The sequence below is a fragment of the Melopsittacus undulatus genome, chromosome 18, assembly GCF_012275295.1.
Source record: "Melopsittacus undulatus isolate bMelUnd1 chromosome 18, bMelUnd1.mat.Z, whole genome shotgun sequence".
NCBI classification, from domain to species: Eukaryota; Metazoa; Chordata; class Aves; order Psittaciformes; family Psittaculidae; genus Melopsittacus; species Melopsittacus undulatus.
In genome coordinates, this window is record NC_047544.1 from 3,064,491 (window position 1) to 3,080,792 (window position 16,302).

Here is a 16,302-nt window from a genome sequence, read left to right on the forward strand (position 1 = left end):
TCAGGTTTACCCACCCTGTGAGCTGTTTACCTTGCAGGGATGGAACTAACCCAAAAATACCTTGAGGATGAGGAGTTTGAGGCAGCAGAGTCAGTCACAAGGAGGGGATAAGGTCCTTTAGAAGCTGCCCTTTCAGACACAAACAACACCCCGTGATTTCAGGTACCTTTATTTTAGTGTTCCATGAAACCAAAAGGCATTTAAAACCAAACAGGTCCCCAGGCTAAAAGCAGACAGTATAAACAGGAAAAACACCCAGATTCAGATACTTCAATCATAAAACAATGCATTTGATTCTTAAGGCCCTTAAAGTCAAGGTGAAGCACCTTGCTGGATATCAAACACCGGTCCCCTGATGCCAAAGCAAGGCTTTGACTGGTATTGCCAGCACAGGACTGAGGGATGAGGTGTGTGCGATGCTGTTGTGGTTGTGGGAGTCAAAGGACCAGAGGGAACAACCCAGGGTGGTTGTTCCTTCACACAAGCTACACTCCAAAAGCATCACACAAACCCCATGGTGCTGGCAGCAGGACCCAGCCAGGAGGGCAGCAAGAGGCCAGCCCTGCTTCCCAGTGTCCAGTTATGACCATGGATAACTCCATCCCGGGCTCCTGAAGCCGTCAGTCACTGGGTAAAGGCACAATTGGTTTTCCTGGCTCTACACCATCAGACAGCTGTGGAATACAGTCTAAAAGACAAGACCTAGAGGTCCAGGCAACTGGTGCTTCCCCAAGATGCACCAATCCTTCATCTTCCTCATTACTTCAAGGCACGAGAAGCAGCAGCAATAAGTAAGGCATCCGGTCCCACTCCAAACTAAACCCAGCACTAAAACCTTCTGTGTTTCAGCCCCTTCATCCACGGAATGTACAGCACAAAGAACCCATGGCTGAAGACATCTGCTCAACAAGAAACAAGTATCCCAATGTCTTCAGAAGGCTCTTAATGCTTAAAGGCTTGGTCCAACTCCAGCATCCCAGGAGGAAAAGCTCCAGGCTTTGGGTGGAGTTGATAGGAATAAAAAGGGGATTGGATATCCCCAGTGAAGGGGCAAGCCTCGAGGTGAATATATTAACTATTTTCACTACAAAAATACAGTATTTGAGGAGTCTCCAGTAGTTTAGGACAGCAGCTAACACGCTGATGGTTGATGCAGCTGGCCCAGGCCCTAATAAAGTGCTTTGCTGTAGAAAAACTGAGTTAGAAGCTTGCCTCTTCCAAGCCAGGAATATCCCAACAGACCCTTTCCAGCTCCCAAAGGCAGGAGTTGGTCCCTGCTACCCCCCCCCTTTGGGTACTTCATCTTCCCTCTAAGCCTTTGCTGGACTCTCACCCTCTAAGAAACCACAGGGGTGCAAAAGGCATCAGATTGGTAAAAGCTCACCAAAACAAGAGGCTACATTTGGGTTTGCAGTGGTGCCGCTCCATAGCGTTAGGCTGCATTGCTGGTGGGGAGATGGGGAGGAGAGCAAACCTGTGTCTAGGAAGCAGACTGAAGGGCATCAATTGCCTCACAAAACACCCTCTCAGCCACCTAAGATCCAGCCCATTCCGAGCAGCAAGGCACAAAGAAACTCAATCAGACCAAACAGTGGCTCTGCGACTGCTCCCATTGCAGGGATGGGGATGTGGTTCCTCTCTTGGCTCTATGAGGAACACCCTAAGGTTGCTCCAAGCCCCAGCTTCAGCACCCAAGGTGTTCAAGTTAACTGCAATGGCCTAAAGGAGTCACCACAGTCCTCCCCTGCAGCTGTGCCAGGAGATCTGCACCCATTCAAGACTAAAGCACATCACCCATCTGCCTCCCTCATTTGAAGGAATTGAAGCCTATCAGAGAACAGTTCCTGATTGAAACCCCACCTTTGGCCCAAGTTCATTCCTATGGTAGACAAATGTACCATATCCCACTGCTTCCTGGACCAAGAGAGCTGCTCTGAAGCAACATGTACTCGATGAGATGCTTCTTCCTTTCCAATCTAAGCTTTAACTTGCATTGATTACTTTTCCAACACAGCACAACATCTTTGGACTTGGTCAGTGTAGGGATAACTTGGTTTAAATCAATCCAATCTTCACGCTCTACAAGGTTTTAGGTTGCACTACAAGTTAAGATGCAGAAAGAAGAGGAATTCATCTATGAAAGCTGCTACCAAATGAAACCATTAAAACCCAACCCTTCCCAAAGGACCATCAGTGCCTTGCTGGCAGGCAAAGCCCCTCCAACTCCTTCACTTCGGATGAGATGCCTGAACAAACCTTCCCAAATAATGGAAAGCAAGCAAATAATAAATAGGATAAAGTGACTCCACTGCTGGGCTGCAGATACCTGATGGACTACAAATCAAACCGAGGGTTGCTTAAGGCAGAAAGAGGAAAGAGGTCATTTTCTGTGGCAGCACAACCAGTACCACTTGTTCCACCACATCAGCTCCTTGTCCATGCAACAACACGGGTGGGAATCCAGCCCTTTGTTCAGCCCGTATCCCAGGAGCTTTCACATCTTTCCAGCCTTTTTGGTTCCGGATGTTGCCACACGAAGGATGTTGGGGGTTTCTTCCATGACCCTGACGAGCAAGTTGTCGATGTAGTCTTCGAGCTCACGCACCTGGAGATCCTTCCTGGTGATCGCATCCTTCTGCTTCAGGACGAGCTGGATCAGCTCATCGTGTGTTAGCTGGGCATAAGCATAGGCAGGATCTGAAGGGTGGTATTGCTGAGAGAGAGGAGAAAGGAAGGGTCAATGCAGGCATATGGGCAGTGCAAAACAGCAGCACGGAGCCCAAAGTTCCATCCAAATGATGTTCTGGAGCATGAGCACTGTAGGATCAAGAATAGGATGCTCGGAGGCACGCTGCGCCAAGGCACTGACAATGCCTTCCTGCTACAAAGCACCTTTGGGGTTGTTAATGTAGGAAAAGCCATATGGAACATTGGTCTTTGGAAGTATATGGAGGAAAAAGGAGCAACTGCCTCGGTGTGTGCTGCTCACAGCACAGGGACACGGGGTATGGAGCTTAAGCAGCCTCAGAGTGAGCTGTTACAGACAGCAACCAGGCCATTGGTTTCAGCATCAAACCTTTGCTGTTACAGGTCTGCAACTCAGCTCCGGTGCAATTCCCATTGGAATAATGCCATGCTGGCTCTGGCCAGCTCAGTGAGATGAAGAGAAGCCACAGCCACACACCATCAAATGCCATCGTTCATAGACCTGGTGTTTAAAACATGCCAAAGACCTGGAAAGCCAAACTGAGGCCTTTGGCACTTCCCTCCTATTGCAGTCACCATTGGGAAAACACAGCACAGCTTCTCCTTTAGCCCTCCTGCTTCCCACCCTGCCATCCCAATGACAGGGTTTCCATCCACTGAGCATAGCAAAGCATCAGCTGGAATCATGGAACAGGTATTTGCTCCCTTCCCATTCACACCAGAAGGAGGCACTGCACGGATTTGGGTGCTAGCTTCTCATTCCCCCCCATACACATACTCCCAAAATCCCTTAGAGACAATAACGGTGCCCATGGGGTTTCCTCTGCCCCTTTTCCCCTCATTACCTTCACATTGCTCTCCAGCAGCTTCTCATTCATAGTGCTGATGACATTCAGGGCTTTACTTTGGAACTTGTTTGCTGTGGCATTCATTGGCTTCACAGGATGGAGTCTGCAATGGCAAGAGAGGTTTCTGTTACAGGGGCAGCAAACTGAACACACATCTTCAGCCTAAAAACACAGCAAGAAACTGGGAAGAAATTCCACCCTTTTCTTTATGTCCAAAGGGATAAGAGATCCAGCTTTGGGAAGACAAGGCATTTGTGTCCAAGCTGGAGGCTTTTTGTTAGGTATCCTCCATTCTTTCCTATTGTTATTGGCTTGATGCATTGGAGACAGAGAAGCAGTAACAAGGACATACACCTGAGGGGTAAGGCACAAAAGCAAAGCCAGCCTGGTCTACACAGTGGCAGTCACCCTGAGCTATCATTTGAGCCCAGCTTCCCTAATGAGAAGCAATGCATCACTCGCTGTGATTCGAGCATCAGGAGCCCAGTTTGGCCAGGTAACAAAGCATCCCAGTTTATCAGCCTTCCCATTCCTGAAAAACGGATCCATTCCATGCTATTTCCCCAGCTGGATGACACGACCCTATTTCTGAAGCTGCCACCACATTTCCCTAATGGTTTTCCTATGAGATGGCACTGTGATGAATGAGAGATCCCCTCGAGTGCTCTGCGCATCCATACGGATTGATGTGGTGCCAGAAATGATGCTACACAGGACCCAAATCCATGGTGGGAGGAAGTTAATGCCACATCCCTGCAAAGAGCAGCCAATTCCTGCTGAGCTGTGCCCACAGGAAGGAAAAGCAAGGCTCAGATCAGCACCTTTGGGGTATTCCCCACGTTGTCTCACCTGTGCTTAGGAGACCCGGTTTCACCACCCTGCTGGGTTTGGTAAGGGGATGGCTCAGAGGGGGAAACCCAGGCCTGAAGAAGCTTCTTCTTGCCACACATTCCTGCTTTAGCTGCGGAGCCCTCGGCTGGTGGCTTTATCGGAGACTCTGCTCTAGGATTTGGGATGTCAGAGAGAAGGGAATGAGAGGAAGAGGAAGGCTGGGAAGCACCGGACAGGGAGGAAGAGGAAAGAGAAGGCTCAGAGAAGTCACCCCCCGCAGCACCCGCACTGATCTTCAGCTCCTGTTTCTCCAATGGAGCGTTATCCTCCCTGGAATGAGATGTCCCCCCTAAGCCCGAAGCACTATGCACAGCCACCCGTGCAGGCAGCATGGCTGCGGTGCTCGGCTCACAAGCATCAGCATCACTATCAGAGTGCTCTATCCATTCCTCATGCAGAGACATTAAATACAGGCACTGCTTTCCTCTCTCTGAAACGTTTTTACCCCCTGCAGCAAGACCCAGGTCCTCCTGAGAGTCACCCAGCAGCTCCTCATCGGAGCCTCCCTCTGGGATAACTGGGAGACTGGCCAGTTTCAAGCCACGGTCTCCAGGAACCGGAATAACACACTTGAGATTAGCAAGAGAGTCAAATACATCATGGTCAGCTTCATTATATAAATGCCTATTCCTGCTTTCAGCCCTGGGTGTCCCTGGGGGAGTGACAGGCTCTAATGAACCACTTCGGGGGAGGCACCCATGGGCATCTGAGCCTTCATCATTAGGGAGTGGGAGCCCCAGCACAGATTTGGCACCATCACCCAAAGGAGGCACATCCCCATCATGAGCAGCCTTCAGCCCTAAGGACAGCCGTGGTGCTGGCTTTGGTGTGACCAGCACCTCTCTGCCAGCATGAGGGGATGGGGGACAAGCTCCTGAGGATGGTTTGGTTGGTCCTGCTTGAGGAAATGAACCAGTTTGATCAAGTGGAGTCATTTGGGGCAATTCCCATCTCTTCTCACCCAAGGTCTCCTGCTTCTCCTTCAGCTCCCTCATGGGGGAAGGTGCCTGCTCAGCACCAGTCTCTGTGGTCTCCCTGTTTGGGATGGGAGCTTGAAGCTGGGGAGGACTGCAGTGCTCTGCTGGAGCCAGAGCAGGCTTAACAGTGCTGAGAGGGTTGGATCCAGCTTTGACAGCAGCAGGTAAAGCCTCAGCTGAAGAGCATCCTGCAGCACGGAGAGCAGAGGGCTTCAGCTCAGCAGGGTGCTGTGCTGAGGAGCAGCCTTCATTGCAACGAAGGCACAGAGGGGAAGAACAAGCGACAGCTTCCGAACTTGGTGCATCTGCTTCCCACCCAAGCTGGGACACGAAGGGATTACTGCCATTGAAATGACAAGCAGAAGGGAGAGAAGATGCAGGTGGGTGAGAAGGACACACACCAGAGCCCTCAGCACCCTGACCCCAAGAGCTCTGCGCCCACTCAGAAGCAAAAGGGTTATTACCCCTACCAGAGACCTGCCTAGGAGGAGGTGTTGGAACAGAGGTTGGAAGATGATGGGATGAAGGGAAACGGATGCCTTCAGCATCCAGGGCTGGGGATGCTCTGCCCCACTCGGGAGTAAAGGGGTTCTTGCCATTCAGAAGCTCTGCAGCAGAAGGAGGAGCAGTAAAAGACGCAGGAGAAGCAGTGATGCCCTCAGAGTCTGGCACTTGGCCTTTCGGTCCCTTTATGGAAACAAAAGGGTTATTGGCACTCCTGCTAGGGTGGACAGAGAGGAAAGCAGGCAGGGAAGGAGGTGCAAGAGTCGGAAGCGTGGCTTTGGTTTCCTCCTCTGAAGGCACCCTGCAAAAAGGGACAAAACACTCGCATGTCACTTGCGGATGCAACACGAGGCTGGAACAGACAAGCTTCAGCACCAGGCTCCATCAACTCCTGACCCTGGAGATGAACCACACTTGGGAGAGACCTCGGAGCCAAGCTGATCTTGGCTTCACATCCTTAAATAGGCCTTTAGAAAGCCCTCACCTTATGGCAGAGCACTTCTGCTGTGGAGTTTGCATGGGTTTGAAGCACTACCTATTGCACCCCAAGCTGGTTTATTAGTAAGGCGCTTTGTATGCGAGGTGTTTAAACAGGAGAAGCACTGAAGAGAAGGGGAGACAGGCACAAACCACAGCCTTATTAGTAGGGGACACATCTATATATACATATAAACACCAACACATACCGTTTATATATATATATATATATGAAGGATAAAGGAGCAGAATCTCCGAAGAAGCCTTGGGTACCACTCCACACCAACATCCTTCACGCTGCTGTCAGTAATGCCAGAAGCAGCAGGGCTCCAAGGTTAACAGTTTGGAAGACCACAGCCAAAAGCAGGGATGTTAGAACTGGTGTTCCAGGCCCTGGGTACGTTCCAAGTGGCACAGCTCAGACAGAAGTTAGGTTTGGCAAGAGATCCAGCAAGGAATATCAGCCCTACAGTACCTGCAAAGATGCCTGCACTCAGAGCACCGCTATTTCAGCATCACTGATGAGTAGCATCCCTGTATCCATCTCCTTTGCATACCAAGGAAGAACTCCAGGGTTACTATTTGCTATCAAAGCCACCTTCCAACCTGCAGGGACCCTGCAGAGCACCACGCTTCTGCTGCCTGCAGGATGCCAGGCCAAGAGGCACTGCTGTGGGGCAGGAAGCAGAGCCCAGCTAAAGGCTGCTGCCCCACGACCCATTGCTGTGGTCTCTGAAGCAGAAAGGACTGACCTGGGCTTCACAGCTTTGGTCTTGGATGGGGCAGCAGCTTTCTCAGGTGCCCGTTCTTCCTCAAAAGGGTTGAGAGGCTGCTTGCTTGTATGGATGTCCTCCATGTGGTGACCGGCTCCTGCAGCATCCCCTCTGCCTGCATCTGCAGGAGGCTCAACACATCTGGCCTCTTGTTCACTCTCCTCTTCGGGAATGCTGTTTGCCTCATCCTGCAGGCTCCTGTCAGGAATACCCTCAGCATCCCAACCCTTCCCTGCTTCTTTCTTCCCAGCGACCAGAGAGAGCAAGGCAGACTTCTTGTGCTCTGGTTTCCTGCTCTCTTTCCCAACCTCGACACTCGGGGGAACGTCGGTTTCCAGGTATTCCTCACTGCTCAGCAGTTTGTATGATGGCAAAGTCATCGACTTAAAGGTCTCCAAGGATGCTGACCCGGAGAAAGCATGACTGGGAGATGTACTTCCCATCGGAGATGTTCTTCCCATCTCTTCAGGTCCTTTAACAGCTCTGGAAGACAGGTTCTCTTCTGAAGCAAAGAGCTGCTTCCTCCTGAAGTTGCGAGGGGAAGGGGAAGAGGCTGGAGTGTTGTCCTTCCTGCTGCTCTCTTCCATATAAACGTGACTGCCATTGATACACAGACTGGACTTGGAAACGGGATCGCTCTTGGATTTAAGGCCACTGAACAAAGAGAGCCCTTCTTTCTTGGGGTGGGTCGTGGTTACTTGGGCTACTTGCCTGCTGTCCAGAATCGCTGTTTTACGAGACTTAAACAGAGGAGAAGGAGAGGACTTCTCTTCCAGGGCATTTCCAAAGGACTCTGGGGGGAAAGAACAGGAAGAGGGAGAAATTTAAGATGCAAGAACCATTCCTTGCTCTGACATTCGTGCAGGTACTGCTTGTGCAGTTCCTAGGTCAAACACTAGCCCAAAGCAAGCTTAGCTGTGAGCGTGAGCATCCTACATGCATCCAAACCTGCCACCATGGCCAGAAGTGATGTTCTATGGATTTACTTTATAGTAAATCCATATGGATTACTAAATCCACAGGGATTTAGTGAATCCATAAGGATTTACTTTTTAGTACCCTAAAGAGTGTGGAAAGGGCAATGAAACCTTGGGGAAAGGCTTTGTGCTGCATCAGTGCTGCAAGGACCAGTACTCACTTTCTGAGGCCGGGGAGGTCTCTGACTCCTCATCCTCCCATTGTGCCTGGAAGTCACTGGGTCGAAGCAGAACCCTCTGGGTGAGGGGCTGCTGTGTTGGTAGCACTGACATGGACTGGGAAAGGGAGGTCTTCTGCAGGCCAGGCTTGGAAAAGAGGGCTTTAAACTTGGATTTCTTCTTTTCCTTCTCCACTGCCTCATCCTCACTGTCAACAGGGGAGTGAGATGTGCTGGGAATGATGGATGAAGCCGTATCAGAGAGGCCACTGCTTCTCTTGCCCTTGAGCTTGTCTTTGAGCTTGCCAAAGGGGGAGCGAGGCTTGTCCTTCATGGACAGATCGAACATGCTGGCTGTCATGTTGCTCCTCATGAACTGGATATCCACTTCGATCTCCCCTCTCTCCTTCTCCTTCTTGCCTGGCTTGGAGCGAAGCTTGTACCACCTGCAAGGACAAGGAGATTCCCTTTACAACCCCGGTCTGAGGCACGGCTCATTCACAACAACAGAGGGTGTCTGTGGCTTAAAACTCAAGCGAGCCTACAATGTAAGGGCCAGGGAGGGAAAGCCTTTAATCCCCCACAACGTCACAGTCATGTGGTGACTAAGGAAAACATGCTTGGCATGAAGTTATCAGTAAAAACTGCTTGAAAACCCAGATCAGGGTTAAAAAGAAGGGTCTGAAGGGTTAAAGAGAAGGGTTCAAGAGGCAGACACTGTGGAATTCCCAGCCTCTCTCTCCTGCCCTTCCCTTTGTCTGACTTCCCAAATGGCCTTTGAAGTGGGTGCGGGAAGAAGCAGCCTCCGAGAGCCTGACACTGGTACCAGAGCTCCCCACGCCCTCATACCTTTCATTCCAGCTCCTTTCCAGTTGCTATCTGAATGCCCTTCAAGCTCCGAAACCCCTAATCAACACAGAGCAGAGCCAAGCCAAGCCTTGCCCACTGTCTGGAGCCTTCCACTCACCTCCTGCTCCTGCCTGGAGCGCACCAGGAAGGCCATTCCTTACCTACAGGACCTTATCCCTTTGTGCCATGCACCCGGAGCACTCAGGGCATCCTAAACTGCAGAGCCACCGTTTGCAGGCTGCTATCACACGTCCTCCGTTACCACCCAAAGCCTTTCAAACCACATTCGGGCTGGCAAAGAAAGTTATCAGCAGCTCACATCACTTCTTGCCTATCGATGGAGCCGCAGCATTCCCAATAGGGAAAACTCCTTCCCAGCTGGTACAGGGCAATGAAAGGAAGCAAAGAGTCTTCCATTTACACTGCCATCCTTTGGAGGTGCATTGGGAGCAGTGAAGGAGAAGAGGAAAGGGCAATTTGCTTGGGAGAACATTCAAACCTAATGAGTGTTAACTGCAGATGGATGCACAACCGCACTCCAGATGAACACCGGGGGGAAATGAATGCTCCAGCACCACACTACAGTTACCCCCACGTCCACACCTGGTGTTACAAGACACCAGCACCATGGAAAGGACTTGACAAGGAGATATTGGCCTTTGTCAGGTCCCCAGCACAAGCTTTGCCTTTAATATAAGCCAGCACTGGGCACTTTTGTTCTCAACCCCGTGATTTCTAGGAGCATCCTGCTGGTTTCGGTGCCACAATCCATGCTGCAGGCTCTGTGCCATGGGGTGGGGGGGGGGGGGAAGAGCAGATCCTGTTCCAAACACATCCCAACCAAGCTCTGTGAACAACAGCTTAGTTAGCACTAAGCAGAACACGACTGCTGCTATGTCTGCTTCATTGGACGGGCTCAAAGGGAAGGATACAGGGATAAATCCCCCTCCAAACCATCAGATATGAATTCTTCATCCTTTACTGCAGGAGGGTGACCTAAACCCCAGCCCTTTCTGGCTTTACATCACCCCAGCAGCCAAGCAATGGCACCAGAAACAGGCTTCCAACAGCACACGAACACCTGGGAGCATCAGGAGTTCCACGGCTCTGTTTTCCTCCCTTGCCCTCAGTTTTCCTCTGGCTCAGCCACAAGGAAACACATCCCTGAGCTCCGCAGTGTAAACACATCCGTGCTGGATACATCCTTAATGACAGCCACGTCCTAATGAAGGCTTCCCCAGCCCCGATACCCGGCTCTGCTCTCAGGTGAGTGAGAAGAGGAAGGTGACTCAGGGGCCACCTCAAGCCACATTACAAGGCTGCTGACTCCCAGTTAAACCCTCCCTGGAACCACGCCTGGCATTCCAGGGCCGTGTTTTTGTGTTCAAAGGGACAAGTATGACACAGAGCTGGTAAAGGAAAAGTCTCCCTGCTCCGGTGTCCTGCTGACACCAATGAAGGCAGCCCCTGGAAGGCTGGATTGGCTGCTCCCACATGCACGTAGGCTCTGCTGTTTATTATGGGGCACACATGGCTCTAGCCTGGGCTCATTCCCGGTGTTCCCGGTCACTCCGGCTGTTCCCAGTGTTCTCTCCCAGCGCTCACACATAGATGCTTAAAACCCAAACCTGAAACAGCCCCAAGTGCATGTGCCTCAGACGTGGCACCCTGGAGCTATGTGGGTCCTTCAACCCTGTGGGGCACAGGGGGGGGGGTCTCCACCAGAGCCCCACATCCCTATGGGGCACAGGGACATTCCATGGGGAACTGGAGTACCCCCCACCTCTGACCCCAGCCCTCGTGCTGCCCAGGGACCGCCCCCTCCATCCTTCTCTCTGATTCCTATGGGGCTCAGAGACCCTCCCATCCCTATCCCAGTGCCCTACGGGAGCCTGAGGCCCCCCAATCCCTCTCCATCGCCTCTGTGCGGCTCAGAATCCGTCCCCCATCTCTATCCCAGTGCCCTACGGGAGCCGGAGGCCCCCCAGTCCCTCTCCATCCCTATCCCAGTGGCCTGCTGAAGTCGGCATCGCCTCTGTGCGGCTCAGAATCCCCCTCCATCCCTATCCCAGCGCCCTACGGGAACCTGAGGCCCCGTGGTCCCTCTCCATCGCCTCTGTGCGGCTCAGAATCCCCCCCCTCCATCCCTATCCCAATGCCCTACTGAACACGCCATCGCCCTTTGGCTCAGACCCCCTCCCCAATTCCCTACAGCACATGGACACCCCCCCCCCCATCCCATCCCTTTTTCCCCCCCGTTCTCACCGTGTGTGCCTCCGGCCGCCCTCGCTCCTCAGCGCGGCCAGGTCAACCTCTGCTCGCCCCAGGAACTTATCGATGCCGACCAGGGCTCGGTGCAGCACCGTGAGCCGCAGCGCTGCGGACCGGGGGGGCAGCTCGAACGTGGCCTCCTCCCTCCATACCGGCTGCCCCTGGCACCGCTCGGCCACCGACGTGGAGAACTTGTCCCTGCCCAGCGCCATCACCGCGTACGCGTCGCTGCCCCCGACGGCCGCCGCCTTGGGCCGCAGCCCCCGGGCCCGCAGCACCGTCACCTGCACATGGGTGGGCACCCAGCCCGCAGCCAGGCCCGAGCCGGACATGGCGGAGGGGATGGGAATGGGATCGGGATGGGAATGGGATGGGAATGGGGATGGGAGTGGGAGAGGGGAGGGTGCGGGACCGCACAGCTCGGGAGCACCGCCCCTCTCGCGAGAGGAAGGGGAGGGGCCTGGGAGGGGTGGGAGGGGCTTGAGGGGAAGGGGTGTGGCCTGGGCGTGGGGGCTACCGGTGTGTACAGGTGTGTACAGGTGTGCATAGGTGTATGTACAGGTGTATGTATAGGTGTATGCGTAGGTGTGTACAGGTATGTGTATAGGTCTATGTATGTACTACAGGTATGCGCATGTACAGGTGTATAAACACATGTATGTACAGGTATTTGTACAGGTATGTATACAGGTCTATGTATGTCCAGATGTGTGTACAGGTATGTGCATGTACAGGTGTGTACGGGTGTATGTACAGGTATGTGTACAGGTATGTGCATGTACAGGTGTATGATAAGGTATGTACTATACTGGTGCAAGTATAGGTGTGTGTACAGATGTCCACGTATGTGCTTTACAGGTGTGTGCCCAGGTATGTACAGGTATATGTATACTACAGGTGTGTGCTGTACAGGTGCATATATAGGTGTATGTACAGGTGTATGTACAGGCATGTGCTATACAGCTGTATGCACAGGTACGTGCATGTACAGGTATATTAATGCACACACGTGTGGCATGCATATGTGTGCAAAGGTGTATGCATAGGAGTCTGCAGAGGGGTGTGCCTGTACAGGTGTGTGCAGACGTATGCACAGGTACAGGTGCGTGTATAGGGTGTCTGTGTGTGTGTACAGAGGTGTGGGAATGGGTATGCACACCCAGGGCTGTGTGTGGCAGTGCATCCAGGTGCTCCGAGGCTTCTCCAGCAGCAATCCCAAAGGAAAAATGCCATTTCCCAAACCCTGACATTGTTTTAATGGGAACTGGGATCCATGTCAGCAATGGGGCAGCTCCAATGAAACCCCCCTCAACCTCCCTGTAAGAGCCCTTGTCCTGCTGCTCCTTGTACCCAGATCCAGGCTTTGGGATGGAAAACACCCTCCTCCAATGCTGCCTGAGCCCGATGCGGCTCCTCCGCTTCATCCACCCATCCCTGAGCAGCACAGAAACGTGGATATCTGTCCCCAATGGAGAGGCAGAAACAGGACGGGATGCGATAGGAGCATAATCCACAGGCTTTGCCCAGTTCCCCTTGCTCGGAGCTCCTCTTGCTCTCCGGCAGGAGGCTCTTCTCCCCTTCCTGATGGGCTTCCTGAGCCCGGGATGATGGGAATTCTTCATCCTTCCACAGAGCAGATCCACGACCTCCTGCTTCCAGCCGGGAATCCCCCCGGGTGGGAGCTGGTCCCCATCCACACAGCGAGCACAGGCACATCCCCAAGGCTGCGCTGCCTCTTGGAGAGCAGCTCAGGAGCCGTTTCCCAACCGGCTCCAGGTCTTCAGCACCAACAGCACAGAGGAGCCGGCTCCATGGTCCCTGCTGGGACCGGGAGCGCTCCCGACGGAGCATCCCTCTGCTCCCTGCTCACTGGAGGGTCCTTCCAGCGCCGTCACCCCCAGCGCTGCTCCTCCGGTCCCTCTGCAGCACCCGGCCCTGCAGGAAGAGGGGGGGAAGTGATGGAGCATCACCCACAGGGCAAAGTGCATCACTGGAAGCGCTGTACTGGATGCACACGCTGCACTGGAAGCACTGCTGTGGATGCATTGCACTGGGAGCACTGCTCTGGAATCACTGCACTGGAAGCCATTCACTGCGCTGGAAGCTCTGCACTGGAAGCACTGCACTGGATGCACTCACTGCACTGCAATCACTGCACTAGAAGCACTGCACTAGAAGCACTTCACTGGAAGCACTGCACTGGATGCACTCACTGCACTGGAACCACTGCACTAGAAGCACTTTACTGGAAGCACTGTACAGGAAGCACTGCTCTGGATTCACTGCACTGAAAGCACTGCACTAGAAGCACTTCACTGGAAGCACTGCACAGGAAGCACTGCACTGGATGCACTACACTGGATGCACTCATTGCACTGCAATCACTGCACTAGAAGCACTTCACTGGAAGCACTGCACAGGAAGCACTGCTCTGGATTCACTGCACTGAAAGCACCGCACTGGAAGCACTTCACTGGATGCACTGTACTGAAAGCACTGCACAGGATGCACACATTGCACTGGAAGCACTGCACTGGATTCACTCACTGCACTCACGCTGTGTCCGGCTCTTGGCTGCTCCCGATCAGATGGAGGGACCTGCTGGTGTCTCTCTGCCGGCAAACCTTGAACAGGAGAGCACAGAGTGTGAGGAGCCTGGACCCTTATGGAGCATCCCCTTGAACCCCTCCTTGGAACCCCTCTTCCAGCAGCAGCTCTGCTGGTGTGTGCCGGCAGGACCCTCTCCTGCCCTCGGGAATCCGGAGGGGCTTAAAACCCACAGGAACCGGAACAATTCAAACCCCATATGGGAGGGGGGAACCCTCCCTGTAGTTCACATGGATTCCCAAATCCATGGGAGAGTGCAGGGGCACATCCCTACCAGCCCTCTGCCCTGGCTGCGGCCATGGGAAGCCCGTCTCTGATCCGCAGGGCTGACGGAGGGTGATGAAATAGGTTCCCTTCCCAGATTGTCACTCTGTCAGAGGGCAAAGCAACCCACGACAGCCTCAGCTGCCTCGTTGCAAAAGGATTCCCTATGTTTTCCTTCTTTAACAGCAAAAAGTGGGAGAAAGGAGGGGGGGAAATGCCAGGTTTTGGGATTCATTCAGCTCGTTTGCTTCCTTATTCACCACCAGGGTTTTCCTTACCCAGCAGACCCCATCCTGGCAGCCTTGGGAAAGGACAAGGCAGGAGCAGGACCCCAGTTTTCCAACCCAGTGGAAGGGCTGGGGCTTTAAGGCAATGATTCCCATGTACCCCATGACCTGCCCTCCATCTCCCCATCAGACCACATCCCTGCCACCAACACCCCCTCCACTGCACCCCAAAGGGCTGCTCCCCATAAACCCAAGTGCCCGCAGGTACCTACTCCTCAAGCTGTGCACACAGCGCAGTCTGGGTACCCTGGGACAGGCTGGTCTCCTCCATCCCGCTCCCATCCTCTCGGGGGGCTCCCACTTTGCTGTCCCCAAAGGGACCCCCCGAGGGGCTGAAGGCACAGGGGCAGTGCTGCAGGTCCCGGGACACAGCATGGAGCCGGCGGTCGGCACGGCGAGGGCAGCAGAGCAGCTTGCGGAAGGCACTCCTGAAGTCGGGGCTGCGGCAGTAGATGATGGGGTTGAAGGCTGAGTTGATGTAGCCCAGCCAGTTGAGGAAGAGGAAGAGCTGACCCGGCACCAGCCCCCGGTAGAAGACCTTGATGATGTTGGCCACGAAGAAGGGCAGCCAGCACAGCGTGAAGGTGCCCATGATGATGCCGAGGGTCTTGAGCGCCTTGTGCTCCTTGATGGCCAGCAGACGGGAGGGACGCCTGAGCCGGCTTCTCCTAGAGCCAGGGCTGGGGGGGCCCTGCAGGAACCTCACCTTGTCCTTGCCGATGAGCTGGATGTGGTGCGTAGCCACGGCAAAGACCCGCACATAGACAAAGATCATGACGAGCAGGGGCACATAGAAGGAGATGGTGGAGGAGATGATGGCGTAGGTCATGTTGGTGACAAAGTCACAGCAGCGTGGGTCATCATAGCAGCGCACTGCCTGCTCGTCCGCCCCGTCCCTCCACCAATGGTTCATGATGGGCAGGAAGGAGACGAAGGCAGAGATGCCCCACACCAGGCACACCACAGCCCGTGCCCTGCCCTTGGTCACCAGGGCCTCATACTGCAGCGGTGATGTGATGGCGAGGTAGCGATCCACAGCGATGGCACACAGCGTCTCGATGCTGGCCGTGACACACAGCACGTCCAGCGAGGTCCACAGCTCGCACAGCACCGTGCCATAGCGCCAGTGGCCACTCAGCAGGATGGTGGCCCCCGGCGGCACCACCAGCAAGCCCATGATGAGGTCGGCGCAAGCCAACGACGTGACGAACACGTTGGTCATGGTCTGCAGCCGCGGCGTCTTGGCGATGGCCACGATCACCAGCAGGTTCCCGGCCACGGTGACGAGCACGGTGATGCCCAGGGCAGCCCCCAGCACCCACTGCCGGCTCAGGCTGCCGGCCCCGCTGCAGTTACCGCTGCTGCCCAGTGCTACCGCTGCCCCCCAGGCGCTGCCGTTGCCCGCAGGCACCGGGCTCATCTCCTCCGGAGCCGGGGCTCGGCCGCTGTGCCCCGACGTGCGCAGCCCCGGAGCAGCCCTCGGGGCGGAGCGGCGGGGCCGGGCTCCCCTCCGGGGCGCTGCTGCAGGAGGAGCCTTTAAAGGCTCGGGGCGGCCCCGCTCCGGGGATCAATGGAAGAGGAGCGGCTGCGGCACCGCCTCTGCCCAGCACGGGCAGCCCCGGCCCGCCCCGCTCCGCTCCGTGCGCTCCAGCCCCTCACTGTGAGCTCCATCCCCTCCCCGTGAGCTCCATCCCATCACCATCAGCTCCATCC

At 54.4% G+C, this 16,302-nt stretch overlaps 2 protein-coding genes across 5 annotated transcripts; both read right to left on the reverse strand.

The window, feature by feature from the left end:
• Nucleotides 1–1,930: 1,930 nt before the first annotated feature.
• Nucleotides 1,931–11,861, reverse strand: RAB11FIP1 (RAB11 family interacting protein 1). Of its 4 annotated transcripts, none has more exons than XM_034070411.1 (6): nt 11,426–11,861; nt 8,315–8,757; nt 7,156–7,969; nt 4,404–6,227; nt 3,552–3,657; nt 1,931–2,710 (listed from the first exon to the last, which is right to left on the reverse strand). In XM_034070411.1, exons 1-6 carry the CDS (start codon nt 11,761–11,763, stop codon nt 2,495–2,497), a joined length of 3,741 nt encoding a protein of 1,246 aa, XP_033926302.1. In that variant the 5' UTR covers nt 11,764–11,861; the 3' UTR covers nt 1,931–2,494. The 4 variants fall into 4 exon arrangements, with proteins under 4 accessions (XP_033926302.1, XP_033926301.1, XP_033926303.1 ...); XM_034070410.1 differs by having other exon boundaries at nt 1,931–2,713; XM_034070412.1 differs by having other exon boundaries at nt 2,495–2,713; nt 4,404–4,556; nt 11,426–11,857.
• A 2,936-nt stretch (nt 11,862–14,797) lies between these two features.
• ADRB3 (adrenoceptor beta 3) lies at nt 14,798–16,009 on the reverse strand. Its single transcript, XM_034070597.1, has one exon. The coding sequence runs from the start codon at nt 16,007–16,009 to the stop codon at nt 14,798–14,800; it is 1,212 nt and encodes a 403-aa protein (XP_033926488.1).
• Between the last annotated feature and the right edge of the window lie 293 nt (nt 16,010–16,302).

What these genes read in the sequence shown, in the direction of transcription:
- RAB11FIP1 (XM_034070410.1), bottom strand. Translation starts at nt 11,763, where the DNA reads ATGTCCGGCTCGGGCCTGGCTGCGGGCTGGGTGCCCACCCATGTGCAG. An exon ending in GGCGGCCGGAGGCACACACG is followed by an intron (nt 8,758 to 11,425) that starts GTGAGAACGGGG and finishes TTGTCCTTGCAG; the next exon opens with GTGGTACAAGCTTCGCTCCA. An exon ending in ACCAAAGCTGTGAAGCCCAG is followed by an intron (nt 6,228 to 7,155) that starts GTCAGTCCTTTC and finishes CCCTTTTTGCAG; the next exon opens with GGTGCCTTCAGAGGAGGAAA.
- ADRB3 (XM_034070597.1), bottom strand. Translation starts at nt 16,009, where the DNA reads ATGAGCCCGGTGCCTGCGGGCAACGGCAGCGCCTGGGGGGCAGCGGTA.